This window comes from Chelonoidis abingdonii, chromosome 2, assembly GCF_003597395.2.
Source record: "Chelonoidis abingdonii isolate Lonesome George chromosome 2, CheloAbing_2.0, whole genome shotgun sequence".
Taxonomy (NCBI): Eukaryota; Metazoa; Chordata; order Testudines; family Testudinidae; genus Chelonoidis; species Chelonoidis abingdonii.
In genome coordinates this window covers 185,408,542-185,433,211 of record NC_133770.1, presented here as the reverse complement: position 1 = coordinate 185,433,211, position 24,670 = coordinate 185,408,542, and the positions used below count along the sequence as shown (strand labels likewise).

General features: G+C 44.2%; 1 protein-coding gene and 1 long non-coding RNA gene across 5 annotated transcripts in view; one reads left to right on the top strand and one right to left on the bottom strand.

Moving 5' to 3' along the window:
* The first annotated feature begins 840 nt into the window (after positions 1 to 840).
* Positions 841 to 24,670, top strand: part of GMPR (guanosine monophosphate reductase) — a 71,451-nt gene continuing 47,621 nt past the window's right edge. For all 4 annotated transcript variants that reach the window (XR_012655322.1, XR_012655323.1, XM_075062856.1 and 1 more), the window contains exons 1-5: positions 841 to 1,453; positions 8,413 to 8,532; positions 9,347 to 9,430; positions 10,312 to 10,485; positions 21,933 to 22,014. Coding sequence is in view for 2 of the 4 variants with exons in the window: in XM_075062856.1 (XP_074918957.1) it covers positions 1,367 to 1,453; positions 8,413 to 8,532; positions 9,347 to 9,430; positions 10,312 to 10,485; positions 21,933 to 22,014 (547 nt within the window). In the remaining 2 variants the exon portion in view is untranslated. The remainder of the gene's footprint in view (positions 1,454 to 8,412; positions 8,533 to 9,346; positions 9,431 to 10,311; positions 10,486 to 21,932; positions 22,015 to 24,670) is intronic.
* LOC116825309 (uncharacterized) lies at positions 2,869 to 4,578 on the bottom strand. Its single transcript, XR_004373817.2, has 3 exons — positions 4,504 to 4,578; positions 3,690 to 3,778; positions 2,869 to 3,407 (listed from the first exon to the last, which is right to left on the bottom strand). It is a non-coding gene; the product is annotated as an uncharacterized LOC116825309 (long non-coding RNA).

Genomic DNA, 24,670 nt, shown 5'->3' with positions numbered 1-24,670 from the left:
TGGATGCATAGACCAGGGGTTGGCAATCTTTGTCAAGTCTTCATTTATTCAGTCTAATTTAAGGTTTTGTGTGCCAGTAATACATTTTAACATTTTTAGAAGGTCTCCTTCTATAAGTCTATAATGTATAACTAAACTATTGCTGTATGTAAAATAAATAAGGTTTTTACAATGTTTAAGAAGCTTCATTTAAAATTAAATTAAAATGCAGAGCCTCCCCAGACCGGTGGCCAGGACCCAGGCAGTGTGAATGCCACTGAAAATCAGCTCACCTGCCGCCTTTGGCATGCATGGCATAGGTTGACTCCCCTGGCACAAAGCACTGGCTTCAGTAAGCATAGCCAGCAGGGTAAGGAGTGTCACACCCTCACTTTTCTTAAGTGCCATACACTGTACTCTCAGAGCTGCTCCCCTGTGTAAAGGCTACAGCAGACAGCACAGAATGAAAAGTCAAAGAGGGGAAAACCAGCAGTCAGAAAGAAGGACAAGAGACTAGCCAGCCACTGAAGCCTAAACCTGAATGACAGCCTCAGAAGAGAGGAAATTAGGTCAGACCCTAATGCCCAGTGCGGGAGGAACTAGGAGCACAGTTTGTCCGAAATCTTAAACATAGGAGCTGCAAAGATCTTAAAGAAACACTAAACAAGACCTGCCGGATGACTGGCTCCATTTAAAACAAGCTGCACTTGTGTGGCGATACCAGGGCACGGGCACCACAGCCGCCCAGTCTTCCTCTGCTGGCGAATGCAGCTTCAAATAAGGAAAGGGAGTAAAGCCTGAGTCCTCAGTTACACAAGTGACGTTTCATAACGGGATCGCCGGGCGGCTGCCCTCCAGAACAGCCCAGCTGGAGTAACACACACACACAACGAAGATCCTGCTTCCCAGAGGGCGGATCGCTATATATGGCTAGAGCTTGGTCACATGTGCCGGGAGCTTCCTCCTGTCCCCTGGGTTCGCCCTTAACAGGATCCGGCTCCAGCTCGCCAGTTGTCACATGCACTCTCCGGTGTGTGACGCCTCGTTCCTGCCCACGCACCCACTCCGCTGAATCCGGAGCGCCCTGCGGCAGCGCTCTGCAGCAACACGCCGCCCCACGCCCAGACCCAGCCCGCTGAGCCTGCCGCACAGGCGGGCAGGGGAGGACGAGGAGCAGCTGCCATTGTGCAGTGCAGCGGCGCGTGCTAAAGACAGCCGCGTGTGAGTGACTCTCCTAATAAAGCTTGAGCACCAGCTCCGGGCTCTTCGCGCCCTATAAAACCCTTCCCTGCAAAGGGAGCGGGCTCGGCGCGGCACCAGGCGGGGACCGGCGGCAGCGACAAAGCGCATCCGCGAAGAGGGGGCGCCCCCCACCAGTCCCGGCGAGATGCCCCACGTAGAAGCGGATCTCAAACTGGACTTTCATGACGTGCTGCTCAGACCTAAGAGAAGCAGCCTCAAAAGCAGAGCCGAGGTGGGGGCATTCTGTAGCGTTAACTTCGCAGCCGCTTTCTCGCGGTTGTTTTTATTTCCCAGGCTGCGCAGGGTTATCCGGGGAACCCGCCCCCGCACACCGTTTGAATAGACGGAGGGGGGGGTGTCACTTAGCTGAAGCCACATTGCAGGCGCGCTTCCTGCAGCGGGGGGCGGCCCCTGTGCAGCCCTGCTCGGAAAGGCGTCCGCTGGTCGCGGAGCGGTGCTGAGCTCAGTGCTCGGACCTTAGCCTGCGCGTGGCGACAGGCGCTGCTTTCCTCCAACAGGTGCATCCGCGGGTCTTTGCAATGCCCTGGGTGTGGGGAGAGGTGACCCAGAGTATAATTCCCCTGCAGCATGCAGAGCACGGGTGCGCCGCTAAACCAGCAGCGGGAGACTTCCTCTCCCCGGGGGTCTGGTTACAAACCAGGCGTCCCGGCCTGCCCTTGAATCTGGCGCGCGGGGAGGGCGGGAATGCACGTGCCAGTAAATGCAAAATTTGCTGATGGAGAAGCCCCAGTTATTAACAGAGGAGGAGGGGAGATTTTTAATGCCATGGTGCCATTGAATTGGCTCTGCCTGTCAGCGGGCTGGGATCCTGTTCAGCCGGCAACCTATGATCTGGCCGCTTCTTTCTCCGTTATGTAAATCCCTGCACCCTGACCAGTTCTGGGTGTGTAACTGCATCGGCACAGCGGAGCTGGGTCTCAGGAACTGCCGCATATGCAGCGATCAGTCATCTGACTGAGGATCATTATCAGCCAGTCAAAGCATTTCCATTAAGTTCTGCATGGTTCTCTCTCAGTAACCTTAACACTCATTACGGGAACCCCCACAACACTCTGCAGCGCTAGGAACTCACAGCAAACATGGCCGTCTTGTGACACCATTCACGCCACCTCACCCCAGATGTTGAATACCATGTGATCAATACAGGCGTTGGGTTGGGTTGGGTTGGGGAAGGGAGGGAGGATTCAGCCTTCAACAAGGGGCAAAGGAGATAGTGAGGAGAATGAGATCAGGAGGGAAGAGAGTCAAAAGTAGAGATGACTGGATTTGTTGTGGGCAGGAATTCTGAGAGCTAATCCAAGCAGAAGCATTTCACCAAGAAGAATACAGGAATAAGGCGAAAGAGTCTATCTCAGTGTGATGATAACTTGAGTAGTGCTCTCTTTCAACTCAGTAATAATGGTATCCTGGGCTAATTTACTCATTGCTCTGATTAGTTCTTGCCTCATAAGCAAGGACCGCCTTTGACTGTTTTCAGTAGTTCACTTAAGCAGCGTGGAGATTCCTCTTTAAAATTAAATGCAGTGGCCTGGCAAACAGGTGGAGCTGGGGGTTGTGAGGCCGAGGGCCTCATTTATTTATTTTAATGCAGGATTTTGTATATCAGCTGTCCATGCATGGAGGAAGGAAGGGCGGATGGGAAGGGGAAATGCTGGAAGAGCCAGGACTGATAAGCAAGGGTTACCTCAGAGAGTATGATGAACAGTGAAAAGCATTTCATGTGAGAAAAGTGCATGTCATGAGGGCTCAATGAAAGCTGATGAAGGTTAAGAAATTGGACACGGTCACTGAGGCTGTAGCAACAGAAACTAACAGTACCTGTGAGAGCCAAATCTGAAACAGCCCCAGTCCTGCTTCAAAACAAGAGCATAAATAAATAGTGTTGGCCAGGCAACAGAGGCTGCTTACTACAGTGCCTGATACCCAACAAGCTGATGTTTTGAAGTTTAAATTAACAGTACGTAGCTATGCCGTTTTAATGTCTTATTCTACACAGACAGTACATTACCTAATAGCTGGGAGTAAGTCACCTTCACAGAGGGACAGTGTAGTGCAGTAAAGCATGGCAAATTGGGTGTTGTACATTCTTTTCCCTTGCTGGTCTGCAGTGTCATCTTTTATTCTTGTTACTTTGCCTTCTCTTTGCTTCCTGGAGTTACTCCCTCCTTTTAGAGAGAGGGAACCAAAATTCAGAAGCTTGAATTCAGATTTTGGAAAAAAAAAAGTGCAGGTAAGGAGGGGGAGTTGCATGGACCAGGGGCTTGCTGGGGTACAGAATCATTCACCCATATGGTATGGATTTGAAATCAAACTTGGGTTGGGAGTAACTGGAAGTTGTTAGCATCAGGTGGTTGGGTATCCTCACTGAAGTGAATCTGTGGTCTCACTCCAGTTATTTGGGGGAAGCAGAGATGCGCATGGGTCCCAACATTTGCATTTGGGCATACCTGAGGGGTATTCAGGTTTGGCAGTCAGGCAGGTCCAACTGTGCTGCTGGACTTGGCCACTGTCTGATTTCTCTTCTTCTCTCCCCTGCCTGCACAGACAACATAGTTGAGTGAAATGGGTCCTTCTTTCACCTTGACCACTAAAGCACAGGGGTGGGGGCTGAGCCAGTGGTGCATTCCTCTTAGCCATCCCCAGGACAACACATTTTCTGCCTTTTCCTTCTTTCACTCCACACTGGAGGGGGGAGAGAGCCCAATATCTGCTGGGTCTTTAAGAACAAGGTACACATTGATCAGTGCTCCCTTTTGCCTGCACTATGATTTAGGATCAGGCAGAGCTAATGGAGCATTGATCTGTGTGCCATATGGCTACTTTTTCTGAGTACCTTGAACATCAACAATGCAGGGTATGGTGGATATTTGTCCAAACTCAAATATCGCTAATATTCCAGATATGACCAATATTAATTTCAGCTCCCATCTCTGCTGGGCGGGTGGCACATGACAAAGCCACAGTTGGCACTAAGCCCCTTTTTGGCACTTTTAGGAGAGGGGCCAGGGACAGCATAGTATGGAGGCTGCACCAGTCTCGCACTCTTACAGTCAATCCAGTTTCAGTCTGAGATATGCTTATCAGACAGTGCTTGGGAAGCTTACACTGCTGCTGCCTGTGCTGGATTTTATTCTCAGGCCCTTCCATTTTGATAGTTGCCAATCCAGTATCTTTCAAGAAGACTAGCCATTAGTTTAAAACTGTAAACTGAAAAAAGGCTGGAGAGCTGCATGAAACAGAGAGAGTTGTTCCTCCACTTACCTTCATGTCAAAACTCATTTCCTGTAAGGTAGGGTAATCCGCATGCTGCAGTGTGGCTGCTACTGGTGCCGTCATTCGTGGAAAAATGGGGCAGCCTGTTCACAGTAGATAATTTTTTTCTAAGTGTACTTTCCCATTGGTGAAAAGTTGCTGGATTAACAGCCATGGAGACTGAAGTCTTCTCTCTAGATAACAGAAAAAGAGCCTCATTGGTGGAGGGATTGCACGCTTCCTCCACAACATCCCTGTCAATACAGCGTTATCCCTGGAAATGTCATTTTACACCTACAGTAATGTGAGAAAGACACATAGCACCTACCTGGGTCATTTCAGAGATGGAATAAGAAGTGGAAGTGAGTCTCCCTGGAAGAAGAAAGGTCTTGTGGTTCAGGCACTGGTTCACATCTTGCCCTGTGTCTTGGTGCTCTCCATATGAGCATTTCCTTTCCTCCTCTTTTCATGTTCATTTGAAAGAGTGTTTGGCTTGTATATTAGTTTAGAGCAAGTGGTTCTCAGACTGTGCTCTGTTATCTCTTCCTGTCCCCAGCTTGTAAATTGCATTAAAAGAAGTACAAATACATTAAATACTTCGCTAATATTAGCTTTCCCATGTGGGATGTGGCAGAAATTGCCATATGAATATTATGTGATTGCAAATGGGAGGCTGAGTGGATCTATATGATTGTAAATGGAGTAGGAGTTGATCTGCAAGGCAATCTCTCTATTAAGATGTAATCTCCTATTTGGATTGTAAACTCTTCAGGGAAGAACCTATCTTTTCCTTGTTATGTGTTTGGAGAGCCTAACACAAAAGGTACTCAGCTGTGACTGGAGCCCCTAGGTGCTGCTGAAATAATAATGTGGTTTGCATTGTGAAAAAGTTTGATAACTCCTGACTTAGTGCTCCAAAAAGCTTGTAAGTAAACTGTCAAAATCTGGTGTTCTTATGGTGTCTGGTGGTGGGCATTTTACCTCATTTCAGCTCTTTGAAGCATCTCTCAGGTGAAGGCTGAAGAATGGAAAATGTAGAGACCAGTGAAGGAGTCTCAGCAGTATGTGGGGAGATACTTCACAGATTAACCCAGTGTCTTAATATTGTGCGTTTATGTTAACCTTTTCTGTTGGGGAGTACTAAAAGAGGGATATACTCTTTATACAGTAACTCCTCACTTAACATTGTAGTTATGTTCCTGAAAAATGCAACTTTAAGTGAAAGAATATTAAACGAATCCAATTTTCCCATAAGATTTAATGTAAATATGGGAGGCTAAGTTCCAAGGAAATTTTGTTTTAGGCAGACAAAAGGCATTATATACTGTACAGTACTGTACTGTGGTTGAGAAGTGCCCTGGCTTACCCCACACAGGCATAGCTTGCTGCAGGCAAGGATGCTAGGAAGCACCTTAGCAGCGACAGCTTCCTCGGAGAAGAATTGGCGCCGACTTTGCTGGGGGATGCTCCAGGCCTGTCTCTTCCCATCCCCGCTCCACTCCAGGCCTGCCTCTTCCCACCCCTACTCCACTTCCTCTCTGGAGCACACCGCATCCCCGCTCCTTTCCCCTTCACCTAGAAAGTCCTAAGCGCTGCCAAACAGCTGTTTAGCAGTGTGGGAAGCGCTGGGAGGGAGGAGGAGGAGGCGGAGAAGCGTAACTTGTGCAATGGCCCCTTGTAAAGTTGCTGCTCTTCCACAGAATCTTACAAGCAGTGGACAGAGCAGGCTGCCAAACAACATTATAAGGGAGCATTACGCAATTTTAAACAAGCATGTTCCCTAATTGAGCAGCGACCTAACTTCAAAACAGCGCTAAGCGGGAGGACGCTAAGTGAGGTGTTACTGTATTTAAGAATTGTTTAGGAAGTAAGACAGTTTCCTGGGCTGAATAAACTGTGAGGCCGAAGGCTAACATATTTATAAAAAATAAATGGCCAAAGGCCTCCGTTTATTTCCCCAGGATGTGGTGGTGGGTGATTATATATTATTAGTATTGCAGTAGTTAGAACCAGGACCCTATTGTGTGGCACAGTGAACATACACTGCAGACACTGAACAAAAAGTCAGTCCCTGAGTTCATGGGCAACAACTTCAAGTTATTATAATGCTTCTACTTTTTACTAAAGGTCAGGAGTGAAATCCTAGCTCCATGGAAGTCAGTGGGAGTTTTGCCAGTGAAACCAAGATTTCACCCCATTTTTAAATGAAAGAGTAGGAAAAAATATCAGTACAGGCGTGTCTCATCTTACGCTGGGGTTACATTCCGCTGTCAGCGAGCAAAGCGAAAATCGCATATAGTCAAAATTTCATTGAGTGTAATGGCAGGCGGAATCATCTGCACTACAGGTTCGGTATTTAAATGGTTATTTTTCTCTTTCTTTTTTTTTGTTTTTGCTGACCGCGCAAAGCTGAATTTGTGCATGTTAAATGCGCGTAAGATGAGACTCGCCTGTATAGGTTGACAAACTGTTGAGAGGTTAATCATTTATAAATAGGGCCCCTGCAAATTCACGGTCCATTGTGGTCAGTTTCAGAGTCATAGGATTTTAAAAATTGTAAATTTCATGATTTCAGCTATTTAAATCTGAAATATCAGGGTGTTGTAATTTGTAGGGGTGCTGACCCAAAAAGGAGCTGTGGAGGCATCACAAGGTTATTGCAGGGGAGGTTGCAGTACTGCTACTCTTACTTCTGTGCTGTTGCTGGCAGAGGTACTGCCTTCAGAGCTGGACAGCTGGAGAACAATGGCTGCAGGCCAGGAGCCAAGCTCTGAAGGCAGAGCTGCCGCCGCCAACAGCAGCACAGATGTAAGGATGACATGGTGTGGTGCTGCCCACCCTGACTTCTGCACTGTTGCCTGCAGACCTGGGCCCTCAGTGAGCAGCAATGACTATCCATCCATCCAGCTCTGAAGGCAGCAGCTCAGAAGTAAGGGTGGCATGGTATGGTATTGCCACCCTTACTTCTGCGCTGCTGCTGGCAGGCACTGCCTTCAGAACAGGGCACCTGGCCAACAGCTGCTGTTCTCCAGCCACCCAGCTCTGAAGGGAGCACTGCTGAGGATGGCATGGTCTGGGTATTGCCACCCTTATTTCTGTGCTGCCGCCTGCAGAGCTGGGCCCTCAGTCAGCAACCGCTACTATCCAGCTGCCCAGCTCTAAAGGTAGCAGTGCAGAAGTGACGTGGTATGGTATTGCCATCCTTATTTCTGTGCTGCTGCTGACAGGGCGCTGCTTTCAGAGCTGGGCGTCTGGCCAAAGGCCACTGCTCTCTGGCAGCCCTGCTCTGAAGTCAGTGCTGAAATAAGGGTAGCAATACTGCAACCCTCCTAAAATAACCTTGTGACCCCCTCCCCCCGCAACTCCCTTTTGGGTCAGGAGCTGGAATATGAGAAACGCTGGTCCCCGCTCGCCCCCCCTCCCCCGTGAAATCTGTATAGTATAGGGTAAAAGCACACAAGACCAGATTTCATGGTCTGTGACATGTTTTTCGTGGCCATGAATTTGGTAAGGCCCTATTTACAAAATAATTCAAAATCATCTTGACCCTTCCCTATTCCCATCAGCTCCTATCACTTCTCATTTTAATTTCTTCCCTAGCTCCTTTCCCCCTCCCAGCTTCCTTCCCTACATGTCAACAAGACTCTTCTCCTTATTATAGACACGGTATTTTGTTTTATGACATTTTCATTCTCAGCTGGGAGGCAGAGGTGGGAATACTTCCAGTGGAAGAAAATAATGGCACGTGTAAGAGCAAGAGTACTGTGGGGATGAGTGAGAGGCTGGGCTGAATTCTGCTCCCACTGAAATCAGTGGCAAAATGCCTGTTGTCTCTGTGTCGTATATAATTGTGACAGTCTGGGCATAATCTCTGTTGGTATAAAGGTACTTACCAGAATTTGCATTCATTCCTCACAGGTAGATCTCATTCGTACCTTCACATTCCGCAACTCCAAACAAACATACACAGGGATCCCCATTATGGTGGCAAATATGGACACCGTGGGCACGTTTGAAATGGCAAAGGTGATGACTAAAGTAAGTGCTGACTTTCATCTTTCTCTGCAAAAGCTGGGAAACCATTTGTTTGGTGACAAAATGTCCTGTAGTAAGGCAATTACATACTTCAGATATGTGCATTGGGAGTTAGGATGTAAAGGGAACTGCTGTGATAAAATCAAAAACAGGGTGGTAAAAACTTAAGACAATGTCTTCACTGCAGCAGGCGGTGTTTTTTCACGTCAAGATACCTAACCCAAGAGAGTGCTCTGCATGTAAAATCCTAGTGGGCACAAGGCACAGGTAATTTTTATCTGGCTGTAGCTAGTTGAGGTCAGCCCCCAGTGGGGGATGGGATAGAATTGATATTATGAGAACCCTTTAGTAACATTACAACCTTGTATGACTTAGAGTAATTGCTGCTCTGTTGTTTCTATTTATAAATTGTGCATTATGTAAGAGAAATCTGATTAGCTGCGAAGATTTTGATCATGCACGTTATCTAGTAGTACAGCTACTGCAATCAGAAGTCATTAGTTAATTGGCCTCTAGCCTATGACTCACAACACATCCATGTTGAGCAAGAAACTGAGACTACACTGAACAATTGCATACTTAATAGTAGATTATTGCTTATTTAGACACTGATCCTGCAAGGTGCTAAGTGCTCTGAACTCTCACTGAAGAGGAAGCAGGATCAAGCTCTAATTCATTATTATTTGAAGCAAGATGAATATAAAAGTAAGACACAGTGACATGTCAGTGTGCTAAGTTTGCAGCTGCAGAATGGGAGAAGGAGAGATGACTAACTTGAACGTTAATACCAGTTTGCTTGTTTCTTTTCTTTTTCTAGCATGCAATGTTCACTGCTATTCAGAAGCATTATTCTGTGGAAGAATGGAAACTGTTTGCAGTCAATCACCCAGAATGCCTTGAGGTATATTCCCACATTATAAACTCATTCTGCCCTGCCTTAAAGCAGCCCACGCAGGATTATGAAAGTCATTCTTTTATGGAAAATAATACCCATGGCATTGTTCTCTTGACATTGCACAAGGTGTGTCATTACCTGTGGCTTATTTTTAAATGATATTTTCATTATGAGGGGCTTGTCTGAAGGCTAACCTATCATTTAGGTTCAACGGCTTTTTTCATATGTAGTACTAGTTTAGAGGTAGGCCCAAAGGAATATACTCTGTCTGAACCCTTTGGCACTTAACTTACCTATCTTATAGATAGCTTGGAAGCACATTTTATGTTGCATTGTGATTGCAGTAGTGTTGTCTCTAGCTTTGGATCTCTGCAGGAGGTTCTGTGAGCCAGCAGCTGTGGAAGCTATTTTTTCTATGAGGACATAGTGAGGAGGTAGATTAAGGGAGGATTGAGTGAATTGACAGATGCGAGCCCTATTCTCTAAGGGATCTCCAAAGTTTGCAACTCTACCTTTCAGTATACCAACTGGTTAAGGTTCTATGTTTTTGTTGATCTGGGCAACTCAGATGATGATGGTTGCCCATGAAAGAGTCCACTCACACATTTCACATTAGTTTGTAGATAGTGGCATATTATAAGCCCTATTTACGTTTAAACTATTGCTGTATTGAAGAAGAGCCTCAAAACAAAGTGTGAGTAACTGATTGATTTGTCCAGCTATGGTATTTATTTCTGTATGGTTTTACATAGCAGAGCACTTGATAGTTTCCAGCATGAGTTTCTATGGAAGCTTTCCCAGGGTGGGGGAAACACATGCAAGAGCTGTGCACTTGTCTGATCTCTAAGAGCTGCTGATCATTTCTGTCTCTCTCTCTGTCTCTCCAGCATGTAGCAGTGAGCTCAGGCAGTGGGAAGGCTGATTTGGACAGGCTGACAAGTATCTTGGAGGCCATTCCCCTTATCAAGTACATCTGCCTGGATGTGGCCAATGGATATTCAGAGCACTTTGTGGAATTTGTGAAAACTGTCCGTGCCAATTTTCCAAATCACACCATCATGGTAGGTGGGTAGAAGAGGGGAATTGGGGTTATCGTCCTAAGTAGGGCTCAAATTTTCCTGCTACTGGGTAGTTATGCCAGACTAGCACTTCTGGTGCAGCCTCATCTATTTCTTCAGGATCTAAGTCCTTATTAACAAAATAGAGGGGCCTGAGGTTCTGCTGATTTACCTCTGCTGAAAGTCTCACCCTAAGTTCCTGTCTTTGTGGTTGCAAAGATAATCTTCTCCACATGAACAAATACAGTGCTGTTTTCCTGAGCCCAAGGACACGAGAAGTAGCTCTGTGATGGTTTGATCTGCCCCCATTCATCTCAAAAGGGTGTTGGCTGGGAAGCCAAATGATGGCAGTTTAATAAAATGTCAGTGTTGTCACTGTTTCACTACTAATCAGGTTAGTAGAAATGTTCAACGTTTATTCTGAGACTGTGGTTAGAGTTCAGGATTGTGGACAGAGTTCGGATTAAGTTTTTGTCCAACCTCCACCCACCTCCCACACTGACTCTGACTTTTATTCATAAATTTTGTAGTTTCGCCTTCCATGTCAGTGATTCCAAGCTGAGTTCCAGAGAGCACTTGCTGGTAGTGTGTGCAGAGCGGGCTGGTCACATGGTGCTGGCTCCTCCTTGTTTCCAACTACTGAATTACATCAAAGGCATCTAAACATAGATTAAACTTTCCTAATTTTGCTGTACTGTGTCAACAGTTGCTGTAGTTGCCAGAGGAATGTTAGCCACTCATGAACGGGAAGGGGAGGTGTCAGTCCAGTGACTGGAGTAGCCACCGAGGGGACTTCACCATGGCAATCCTACCCGTTTTCAGTCCACCTATGCTGTATCCTTCCTGTCCCATAAGTGCTCATGAGTAGGGAGCTTGTGTAGAACAGGACACCCTGTGGAGAGTGTATGTACACCCTTGACAGCATCATGCCTGCAGCAGAACCACACCAATTCTGCTGCTAGTGGTCCTCACCGGCCAAAGGGCAGGGGGCTGAATTTGTTCCTTAGAGAGCAGCAAAGGCTCTGGTATTAGAATGATGAGCTGTCTCTTAAAAGCTATTGGCCTTTCTTCAAACCAACACAAAAGAAACCACTTGCATGGGCAAGACATTGCCATTCTTTCATGCCAGGCACAAAACTGCTCCACCACACCCTTAAAATAACTGGAAAAAACAGGTTATAACCAGCTGATCCTGCTTGAAACAGACAATGGAGCTGCATGTTCATGCAACTTAGGGGAGACCATGTTCTTACGGCCCACATGGGCTGAAGCCGCAGTGGGAAATGGGACAGGGAGGAGGGGGAAGAACATGAAAGAAAAAGTGACTTAGCGTTCTTGCCTGGTGCGATCTGGCTTGTAAATGGGAAGATTGTGCTGGAGTACCCGTGGGGACCTGGGTAACCATCACCTAAAACAGGCCCACTGCCAAAGTGATCAGATAAAATGCATGTGTGTGGCCCAATTCTGCCTTCTTTGCACACACACATAGGGTGGATTTGATTTAAATCACTAGTCAGGAAGACTTGATTTAATCATGGTTTTCTACCTGCATTCTTGTTGGTTGTTATAACCTTAATACATATTCTTCACAATTCAGAGATAGATGTAGGTTTCATTTTTAGAAGGTACACACTATATATTTTTAAACAGTGCTTTATTTTGAAAACTTTTCAGATTAGTTTTACAGCTATATCAGAAAATGAATGATTGTTTGGTTATTTCACTTACCAAAGGTAATTGAAGCAGCTATTTATGAAGTCACTGAAAGGTGAACTATTCCACTTCAACAGGTTAATCATTATTTGGAGGATTTTCTTGCCATGCTATATTAGGAAGAGAACATCACCAGACAGACATTTAAATAATTTTATTTAACTAAACCAACAATGTTAAATATTCTGGATTTTTTTCTTCAACAGCAAACATATAATATTTAAACAAAGCAAGCATATGTCTCTCGCTTCTCACATTCATTTCCAGACTTCTTCTCCTTGTCCAGATCTATTCTGTCCCCAACAATCTTCTATTCATTGAACTTTTTGAAACTTGGCACTTTTAGAGAGAGGTAAGGGATTGACTCTGTGCATACAAATTTCTCACCCCTCTATATTATTTATTTATTTATAAACATTTTTGCTGTTAACAAGCACGTTACCTCTGGAGACACAAATCCACAGTTTGAGAACTGCAAAACTAAGCATCTTTGATGGTATCTTCTAGACTGAGCACTGAGTCCCATTGGGTAGATAGAAAGATTAACCTAAATAATCTATACAGAAGCCCCTGGAACCCCATAAGACTGGGTCCCTAATCCATGAACTTTTCTTAAACATTACATGAATATATTGTCTCATACTATAGAATTAGAATTTATAATCCCTATTCCATGATGAGATACCTTTGAGCTGTAATGTATCTTAAGTAAAGCTATCTTTAGATAAAATGCTTTTTGAGGAAAAAAAAACTTATCAAAAAATCGATTTAAATAAAAAAAAATCATTGTTTTTTTATCCACCCTGCACACACAGCTCTCAGTGACTTTGATAGGAGTTTGTGGGTATAAAAGAGAAGGCAGGATTGGGCCCTGGAGGGACTAACTTCAGTTTTTGAATGAATGTCTTTTTATTTCTGATGAACAGCAAAGGAGTAGCTCACAATATAATTATTTATATTCTAGCAGCATGGAGCGACCCCAGCTGAGATTGGGGCCCCATTGTCCAAACACGTAAGAGACAGTCCTTGCTCGGAATAGCTTACTATCTAAATACACAGAGAAAACATTACTGTTTCCATTTTATAGATGGAAACTGAGAAATTAAGTGACTTGCCCACGGTAACACAGGAAATCAGTGGTAGAGCCAAGAGTTGAACCTAGATCTGAGTCCCAGTCCAAATAGCTGAGAAAGGATATGATTAAGGCACCTTCTTGCTCTCTGTTTCTCTACTATTGTTATCAAAACTATTATTAGTGTGACCAGACAGCAACTGTGAAAAATCGGGACATGGGGTAGGGGGGTAATAGGCACCTGTATAAGACAAAGCCCCAAATATTGGGACTGTCCCTATAAAATCGGGATATCTGGTCACCCTTATTATAAGTCACGTTTTAGTAACAACACCACATCTATAGTCCTGGCTCACTGTATCTGAATGACACAAGTCTACATGAGGGTAGCTGCTTTTCTGATCTCCTACACAGAGATACTTTTCTACTCCTAAAAGCCTATGTACAAATTCAGGGCGATTCCTTCCTCTTGAAAGCCTCCATACATTCCTAACCCTTCAAATGCCCTGACCGCCTGCAAAGTCTGTGAGTCAGTTGTCTCTCATCCTCAAAAGCAGTTTGAAGAAATGAATTTATGCTTCTGTTCTACCCTGGCAGTGTTCTTTGTGTCCTTATGGGCTCGAAGTGAAAGGTCCAGCCCTTAACTAATAGGTCTAAAAATAACTGTGTTCTAATAGCTGAAAGTGATCCCCAGACCTTGCAGGCTGCCTTGTTCACTCGCCTCACAATGACCCCCCCACAGTTGGCTCGCACTAGGAGTGCAGTACGAAATTGTAACACGAACCAGGGGCTCAGGGAATGTTTGTTCCCATGGGTCATGTAGCAGATTCAGCTGTGAATCTGTGGTGTACCGTGCAAGGCAGCTATGGCTCCTACACTATATGCCATGGGGCTCCTCATTGGCCTTTGTCTTATGTGCCAGTGGAAGGATGGGTGTTGCGTAATGAGATTTGGGAGGGTGGGATATGTGTTTGTTTATAATAAATTTGGTGTGCTGTCTTCTCCTCCTTTTGAATACCTAGCTCTGACATAGCCCTTTTCATCCATATATCTCAGAGCACTTCAGACAGCAGTTCAGTATCATTATTCACATGAAAGGTAGGGAAACTAAGGCACAGAGAGGCAAAGTGATGTGCCTCAGGTTATCCAGCAGGACAGGAAAAGACCTGGGAATAGACCCTAGGCCTCCCAAGTTCCAACCTAGCACCCTGTCCAGTAGATCTCACTGCCTCCCAGTGTCGGTATTTATTACACTATTTTGTTTATCAGCATCATAGAATCAGGAAGTTAGGGCCTGATCCTACTCTCAGTTAAGTCAATGTCAAAACTCCTGTTGGCTTAAATGGTGGAGGATCCTTTCCTTACAAAGGAAAATCTAGTTCATGTTTACCAATCTAGTTTTAAATGCCCCAAATGATAGGATTTCCATTATTTTCCCTGGAAGACTATTACATGGCCTAATATGTCTCTACCAGTAAGTTTTTTTTCTGATATTCATCCTAAATGTGTGGTGGTTTTTTGTTTTTTTTAATTGTCTCCCATTACTCCTAGTGCTACCCCTGTGCACCGTTCAAATGAATTCATCTCCATCCTTGGTTTTTACATCAAAACTGCTAGAACAGGGGTCGGCAACCTTTCAGAAGTGCTTTGCCGAGTCTTGATTTATTCACTCTAATTTAAGGTTTTGTGTGCCGGTAATACATTTTAACATTTTTAGACGGTCTCTTTCTATAAGTCTATAATATATAACTAAACTGTTGTTGTACGTAAAGTAAATAAGGTTTTTTAAATGTTTAAGAAGCTTCATTTAAAATTTAAATTAAAATGCAGAGCCCCTCGGACTGGTGGCCAGGACCTGGGCAGCGTGAGTGCCATTGAAAATCAGCTTGCGTGCAGCCTTTGGCATGTGTCCCATCATAGGTTGCCTACCCATTTTAGATGCTCTATGCTGCCCAAATTACTCCAAAAACTCTTTTTTCAGTGCTTTGTATCACTTGATAATCTTCTTGAGCTCTCACAATGAACTCCCCTGCAAAAACCTCAACATCTTTTTAGACACTTTTGCTTCGGCTGCTGCCTATTGGGCTAAGTTTAATAGTAAGTAGGGTTTATCAGCTCTTCTTCCTCTACTATTTTGGTGCCATAAGAACTATACTATAGTCCAGAGGTGGGCAAACTACAGCCCATGAACCATTTTAAGTTGGCCTGCAAGGTCCTGCTGGGGAGTGGGGTCTGGGGCTTGCCCCTCTCTGGTGCTCCAGCTGGGACGCAGGGTCAGGGGTCATACCATGCGGCTCCTGGAAGCCACGGCATGGCCCCGCTCCAGCTCATACACTCTCCAATGGCCCCCTCCTTTGCTCCAATTGGAGCTGCAGGGGATGCCTGCGGATGGGGCAGTGTGCAGAGCTGCCTGGCTGCACCTCCATGTAGGAGACAGAGGAGGGACATGCCGCTGCTTCTGGGATCCGCTTGAAGTAAGTGCCACTTGGAGCCTGCACCCCTGAGCTTCTCCTCATGCTCTGACCCTCCCTGCCCTCCAAATTCCTCAGTCCCAGCCCGGAGCACCCTCTTGCACCCCAAACCTCTCATCTCCAGGCCCACCAAGCCTGCACCCCACTCCCTCAACCCAGAACCCCCTCCCACACCCTGAACTCATTTCTAGCCCCACCCTGGAGCCCACACCCACAACCAGAGCCCTCACCCTGTCCTGCACCCCAACCCCAATTTTGTGAGCATCACAGTCTGCCATACAATTTCTATGCCGCATCTGACAAAGTGGGTATTCACCCACAAAAGCTCATGCTCCAAAACGTCCGTTAGTCTATAAGGTGCCACAGGACTCTTTGCTGCTATGTCTAGATGTGGCCCTCAGGCCAAAAAGTTAGTCCACCCCTGCTATAGCCTGTCTAAACGTTAGACATTTCTACCCCCTGTACACCCCTTCAGGCTTGCAGAATGTGAAATTATTTACTTCTGAGACCATTCACCTAACCTTCGTCCCAAATATTCTCTCTCAAGATTATTCTATAAAACAGCTACAATATTAAGTCTTAACAACTCCCCTTCTTCTGTTTTAAACCCTAATGCTAATTACACGTTTTTGTCCAAGGCTGGAATTTTCAAATTTGTCCCAGTCCTGTCAAAATTTAATGGAAGTTGGATATACCTAATGATCTGGGCTTTTTGGAAATATTAAATATATTTTTGGAATAGTATCTAATATCTAATATTAGAAACATTTTTGGAAATATTAGAAAGCTGCATGCATTGAAATGTAACCTAAATCACTTTAAAACAAATGGTGAATTTTCAGCAGACTGTCATGATTCTATACTTAAAAGTAAAACTCAAAAGCCATATATTGCTTAAATTAATGAGAAAGCAGCTCCTATTTTTCTTTAAAGGTAAAAGTGGTTACGCTTAGCACATTTTTTTAAATGTAGGAACTGGCAACTGCTTTCCAATGACCAAGAATGAAAATTGCAGTTGCTACTTTCTCATGCATTTAAATGGGTGGTGAATTATTAAAGTCATACTGTCAGGAACACCTTCATTCTTATTAGAGTATCAGTATATGGGAGTTTTCACTGAGATAACTGGTGGTGTTTAGGACTAAGGTTCCTAAACAAATAGAACAGGATCCAACCCTAACACTTTTCTTTGTCACAAAACTTCCACTGACTTCAAAGGGCACCTCTGATTTAATACCTAATTTCAAGGTGCTACAACTGATCACTGCAGTTTTCCTTTAAAGCTTCTTCTGAACAAACCAAAGCTGTGCTGGGTTGTGTTGTGTTGGATAGGGCTGGAAGAGGCTATATTAATTTTGGGAGAAAAGTAATGAAGAAATGTATTTCTCCATGAGCCACTTTCCCTGACAAATCAGAACGGGGTGGGTTTGACTGGCTCTGGTAAATGCTTTATTTTCTGGAGAAGCTGGTTGTGAATACCTAGCTGTAAGGGTCTGCAAAAAACACTTTACTAGTTGTGTTCACATAGAGCAGCTCACAAACCGCACCAAAACATCTTGCTTTTCTCTGACCCTGCTAGCAAATGCACGGACATTTCATTGTCGCTAAGACAGCGCTGGTTCTTGAGCAGTCTCCATTCCTCTTCGGTTCCCTTATGTTATTCTGCATCTTAACAGCATCAAGCCCTCAAGGTTTGGCAGTAGCTGGGCCTGTGGCTGCCAGGGCAGTGGGCTAGTAGTTGGGGGTTTCTGCAGCCATTATTTCTCGTGGTCTTTCTCATTAGTGTGAGTGTCGGCACAGTAAGGGACCTAATGGGGAAGGGGGGGGGGGTTCTNTTCTATAAGTCTATAATATATAACTAAACTGTTGTTGTACGTAAAGTAAATAAGGTTTTTAAAATGTTTAAGAAGCTTCATTTAAAATTAAATTAAAATGCAGAGTCCCCCGCACCAGTGGCCAGGACCTGGGCAGTGAGAGTGCTACTGAAAATCAGCTCGAGTGTCACCTTTGGCACATGTGCCATAGGTTGCCTAGCCCTGTGCTAGAACATTTCCCCTGGGGTTGCGCATACTTAGCTCTTTGAGCTAACTGTGTTTGGTGACTTTATTGTCCAATGATCTGCTCAGAATATCATGGCTACTATGATAGTTGTGGTGGGACTGTCTCAGATGGTTCCTGGCTCATCTTGCCAAGAGGGGCACAGTTGTGATCCGGTGTTTGGCCTAGGATTAGAGGTAGAGAAGTAGAGCTAGAGGAGGCTGTACCTCCTAGGCACATCCTCTCACCTTCATCCATTGCCATTTGCCAGTGGTCTTTTGGCCAGCTTTCATTCAGCATGGCAGTGATCCTCCCTAAGTCAACGTGAGTTAATAAAAGCAAAAAGTGAAATTAACTACAACTCCACAACCTACAAAACACCACCTCTGGGAGAAACCATGAGACCTAGGACCCACCACATGGATTCTACATGACACCCCAATATAATCAACTTATTAAGACTACCCCTAACTAGAGCTGAATTATTTGTATTTTCCAAAGGATTGAACTTCTCCCCCACCACAGAACCTGATACCAGATAATGTGGAGAACTAAATGAATTCTTTCCTTAACCCTGCCTCAAAGAATTCTTTCACAAGAAAAACACCACCACCCACAACTACCATGTCCTCTCTAAGTCATAAGAAAAACGAATCATCTGACTGGACAGCAACTAGTGGACAAAACCTCAGACTTGAACATTACATTGATTGCTTCAGGAAAAAAATAAACAGTGAAATCCTTAACAAACATCCCATGATGGGGACCACATCCAGAAATAAATCTTTCCTGAACCCCTCCCCTTTTCTGCCCTTCAAGCAACCCCCCAACCTTGCCAAGCTCTTTGTCATCAGAAGCAAATTATCCACAGACCAGGACACACCAACTCAAAGAGGCACCAGACCCTGCAATAACAATAGATGCAAAACCAAAAAGCTGTATCTCCAGTGCTTCATGATCAATTCCCCCCCCCCCCCCCCACCTTTTTAAGATCCATGGCTCCTGTGCGTGCCTATCACAACATGTGCTGTACCTCATCCAGTGCATCAGATGCCTCAACAACTATGTGGATGAAACTAGACAATTGTTATCCTCTCAGATGAACTCCCACAGAAAAATGGTAAAAGACAAAAACAACTTATCACCTGGGAACAAACACTTTTCACAGAAGGATCATTCCATATCTGACCTCTCAGTCCTCAAAGGAAATCTGTACAACACTTTCAAAAGGCAAGCCTGGGAGCTTAATTTCATCTAGACACCAAAAACCATGGATTTAGTAGACACACTGGTTTTATGTCTCATTACACCACATGATAACCCACTAACCCCTCTTTGTCCTAGGACTGATGAGGTGTTACTTGCCCACTTCACTGTGAATGGTCGCTTGCAACAGGTGTTAACTCCTTTATGCTTAAAAATCTGTTCTACTTTGTATTTAGCTGTGAAACAAGTACCTTTCCCAGACCTGAAGAAGAGTACTGTGTGGCTCGAGAGCTTGTCTCTCTCACGAACAGAAGTTGGTCCAAAAAAGATATCACCTCACACACCTTGTCTCTCTAATATTTCTAATAAGATTTCTTGAGACTCTGTATCAAATGCTTTCCTAACATTCAAATTTATTATGTCTACAGTATTCACTAATATTTTATTTCGAAAGGTAGTTTTTATAAATCTGGGGTGAATCCTGTCCCCATTAAAGTCAATAGTGAAATGCCAAATTACTTCACTGAGGCCAGGATTTGACCCGGGAGGTTCCTCATGGTTCTGTCACCTTGAAGAGACCTGGCACAAGCCACTGTGACTTTAATTGAAATTGCAAAGTCAGATGGTGGTAGTGCTAGAGTTAGTCCTTGATTTGTAGGGCCAGAGCCACTGCTAGTTCAGATTGGCATAATTCCAAACGTGCTGGATTCAGTTTACACCAGCTGCAGATCCAACCCGTAGGGACTTTTAAAATTAGTCCTGGTTCAAATTATTTTCCTGTAGGAAGCAGAAGTTAGACTTATGGGATGGTAATTGCCAGAGTCTTCTTTGTCTTTATTAAAAACCAGTTCTACTGCCTGTTAGACTTTCTCCACTACTTTGGTACTTCAAGATGGCAGTGATTTTCTATGGTATAGTAAATTCCTTAGTTAATTAGGTCTCTTAACTAATTCCCCCAGTATTCTAGGTAGCATATCACCTGTGGTGGCTTATTTATATATGTTTCCAAGTACTCTTTTACCTATTCTTTATCCTTAGTTATTTTTACACTTCTTCATCCCTACTGCTTGTCCATACTTGTGTAGGTTTTTCTTATTGAAGTAACCCCCTCTTACCTTCTTGGTGGGGTTTTCCAAAGCACTCAGTGTTGGCCTCACTCTGCTCTCCTACTGAAGTCAGTGGTAAAACTCCCATTTGACTTCAGTGGGAGTAGAGAGAGGTCAAAACTAAGCGCTTTTGAAAATCTCACCCTTTTTACCCTAGTAACACCATTCAGTTTTGCTCCTAAGATATTGGGCCTCTATAGATGTAGACGAGTTTCCATGTAGGTACACAGAGAGAGAGAGAGAGAAAAGGTGTGGTGGAAGTGAAGGTCTTTTCACTCCCAGTCTGAGCAGCGTGAACCAACGTTTCCAGTTAGTGCTGTCTCTGTGGGAATGGCTTCCCGTTATGGTTTCTGGTTAACACTTCTTGAGCCGTACAAGAAATGATCAGATAACACACTGTACTGTGTCGGTGAGAAGAACAGCGTAGTTAACTATACATTTGAAAAGGTTAGTAAAAAACAGCAAGTGTAATACTTTTGAACTTCAACAAAGGTGCTTGCTTATATATTGATCCAAACCCCATTGAAGCACAAGGATCACAAATTGATGATGCAAGGCATGCAGGAATCAAGGTTAATGCAAGCAACATGCAAGAATTGTGCCTGGTTAAGGATGCATGCACTTCCCATAGCTGTTGGCATGTATACTCTTTGGACGTTTGCTGCTGTGGGAAATGACTTGAGGATCTGGCCCTTCATGAATAAACGATTCACTGGGAAGGATGCAGAGTTTTTTCCATTGGGTGCAATAGGGTGGTAGCCACCCTCTTGACCCATTACAGTACTGTTTCAGAGGACCCATCAAAGCATTCGGTTACCTTCCCCCATTCTGATAATTGCTGACTATTTCAGGAAACACGTTTCTTGAAAACAAACCAGTGGCATTTGTACTCATCTAACTAACTATGGGCTCTTGTTAGACATACAAGTATTTTCAAGACAATTCAGTTGCAGGAAGTGACATCCAGTATAGCAAAATATTGCTGCCCATGTACACGTGGGGTACCAGGCAGCAGTGCTTACAGGATGCTAATGCAGTTATAGCAGTGCTTGGAATGCTTATGAAATGTTTGGAGCACGTCTGAATGTGGACCAGAAGCATTTACAAACCTCTCAAGTCCTGGAACTGGTACTGTAATTGCCAGCATTCTCGAGGGTAGGCCAGCCTGTAGTGAGACCTGGGAAGTCTTCTAACTGCTGCCGTCTTACCTGCTATTCCTCAGTCCATGGTGCTTGCAGTAAAAATATGCTACAGCAGTAACTGCATTAGAAGATAAGATCTGCTACACCAGGAAATTCTGTAGGAAAATTCTCTGTATATGCATGGATTTTGAAACAGGAGAAGGAGGTGTTCTTCGCTTCTGCCCATTTAACTTCCATGGTTCTTTAGTTATCAGACCTTTCATAGCATTGCTTGGGAGAAGGGGAACTCGTTTAGGGATGGGCCTGAGTTGCAGACTCACCCATGAAAGTTAAAGATTGTTTGCATCTGGGGTTTTAATGCAACCCATTATTGAACAAGAGACCAGCCACAAAATTAAAATCTGGAACTGGGCTTGGGTTCCAAACATCCAAGTTTAGAGATGTTTGGGCCAATCACTAATCTCCTTTGAATCCAGGCGGTACCTGTGTTATCTGTCTAATTTTATGAAATGTGGAGTGGACAACCTGGTAATATTTTAATGATAACAGAAGAACAGTTCCCAAATGAGTGAAGTTAACTGTTTGCCCTTCCTGGTATATCAGCTAGTATAAGAAATGAATAAAAACCAGCAGTATCATCATTATTTTCCACTGCATGTGGCTTTAAAATCTCCTGTATGTAATACTGTTGCTTCTGTCTCAGGCAGGTAACGTGGTAACAGGAGAGATGGTGGAGGAACTTATTCTTTCTGGAGCAGATATCATTAAAGTGGGCATTGGACCTGGTAAGTCAATCTGGACTGAAAAGTGAAGACATGGGTGGAGGGGTTGTTGCATAGATGAACCAAATGTATATGCCACAGCTATTCACCTATGCACAGGGTCACACTTTGTAAAGGTGCCTGGGCCTGTTCATGTTAACAGAGTTGTAGACCCCATTCTCAGAGACAGTATATGTGAGAGATAATGGGCAGGATATATGCATGAAGAGCCACAAGAATGATTGACTGAAGAGCTCAAAGATTTAAATGTGGAGGAGGCTTGGAATTTTTTCAACTATATGAAACCTATCTGAAATTTGCATCCCGAGCAAATGAAAAACTTGTAGGGAAAAGCTCCAGACCCAGCTGGATGAATAAATCACCTCAAAATGGGTTATTAGGAGTAAGCAGAGAGCACATAGGAATGGAAAATAGGGGTATATCCACAAAAAAACCAACTACATTGTGGAGATTAGAAAATGTAGGAGTAAAGTGGGAGTTGCTACAAGTTAAGCTGAATTAACTCTTGCAAGGAATTTTTAAAAACCTTCTTATTATTTACCTAAATAAATAATGAAGGATGAGGTTGGTATGCTAGTGTGGATGGGAAAGAGATTAAAGATAATCTAGGTATGGGCCAAAAACTAAATGAATGCTTTGCCTTGGTTTTCAGTAAAGATGATAATATGGAACATGTTCATGAAGGCAGTAAGGCTGATGACATGAGAGTCTAGACATGGAAATTACCACATATGTGATGGAGGAAAAACTTAAAAGACCTTGGTGTGCAAAAACTGGGGGAACCAGATCATTTCTATGCCAGAATACTGAAAGAACTGGTGCATAGGATTGCTATTTTGGTAGCAAGGATTTTTAATAAATCTGTCTATTTGGGGGGAAGAACCATATGATTAGAGAATCACTAACATCCGACCTATATTTAAGAAAGGGAATAAAGTGATTACGTGCTTATAGACCTGTAAGTCCGATTTCAGTAATATGCAAAGTGTCTTAGAACAAATCGTGAAGTGAAGAATAATTAAATTAACAGAGGTAAATGGTAAAGGGGATGTTTACCAAAGATAGATCATACCAGACTAACCTGATTTCCTTCTTTGTGAAAATAACTGATTTTAAAAAGGGAAATACAATGGATTTACTATACTTGAAGGGGAAGCAGGCAACAGGTTGTGCTGCAAAGGGAACTAGCAGAGTGGAGGGAGATTACTAGTGGAGTTCCTCAAGGATTGGTCTTGAGACCAATCTTATTTACTATTTTTTTATTAATGACCTTGGCCCAAAAAATAGGAGTTGCAAATTTGCTGATGACACAAAGATGGGAGAAGGCATCATCAATATGGAGGCAATGGGAATATTAGACAGGAAGTGCTGGATGATCTTGAAAACTGGAGTGACAGAAATGGGATGAAATTTGATAGTACAAAATACACATAGGTCTAATAATAAGAATTCCTGTTACAAGCTGGGGCCTTATCACTTAGAAGCAACAGGGGAGGCAAGAGACCTGGGTGTGTGGGTTGATCACAAGATGACTATGAGCCACCAATGGGATGCGGCTGTGAAAAAGGCAAATGCAATCCTAGGATGTATCAGGTGAAGCATTTCCAGATAAGCTAGAAAAGTATTAATGATACTGTACAAGGCACTGCTAATTTGGAATACTGTGTATAATTTTGGTCACCCATGTTAAAGATAAATTCAGACTGAAACAGGTGCAGAGATGAGCTACTAGGATGATTGGGGAATGCAGGGCCTATTTTATGAGAGGTGACTGGAACAATTTGGCTTGTTTAGCAGAAAGAAGGCTGAGATGGGATATGATTGCTCTCTATAAATATGTTGTGGGGGTAAATACCGCGGAGAGGGAAGAGCTATTTAAGCCAAAGGACAGTGTTGGCACAAGAACAAATGGCTAAACTGGCCATGAACAAATTCAGGTTGGAAATTAGGAGGAGGTTTCAGAGGAATGATGTTCTGAACACCTCCTGACAGGAGTTGTGGAGACGTTAGTTTTAAGAGCGAGCTGGACAAATTTATGAGTGCAGTTGTATGATGGGGTTGCTTGTGATGGTAGCGGATAAAACTCAGCAGTCCTTTGGCTCACCTCCAGTTTATGGCTTGTGGTCCTAAGAGCACATGCTTCAGAGTTTCCGCCAGCAACCTGCAGGGGTCAGGAAGGGATATTTTCCTCACTAGTGTTTTGTTTTTTTTAAAATCTCCTTCCGCTGAAGCATTGGAGACGGCCAGGGCTGGAGATGAGACATTGCGTGGGGACGGCCAGAGGCTTTGAGGTGGCACTCAGCATTCTCCCTCTCTCAGGTGTTTGGCTGGCTGGTTTTTCCTCACATTCTCGGGGTCACCATATTTTGGAGGCAGGAAGGAATTTCCCCTCTGGGCTGAGTTGGCAGTGACTGGGTTTTTTTCACCTTTCTCTGCAGGGTGTGGGTGCGGGTCACTGCCAGGATTCTCTGGGTATACCTCTGTCATAAGGTATATTTCCCAAATCTGAACCTTAGCGTCCAAAATTTGGGTACCTGCATGAAACCTCTAAGCTTAATTACCAGCTTAGATCTGATAGCGCTGCCATCAACCAGGAATTCCAGTGCCTGGTACACTCTGGTCTCCCCAAAACCTTTCCTGGGGACCCCAAGACTCAGAT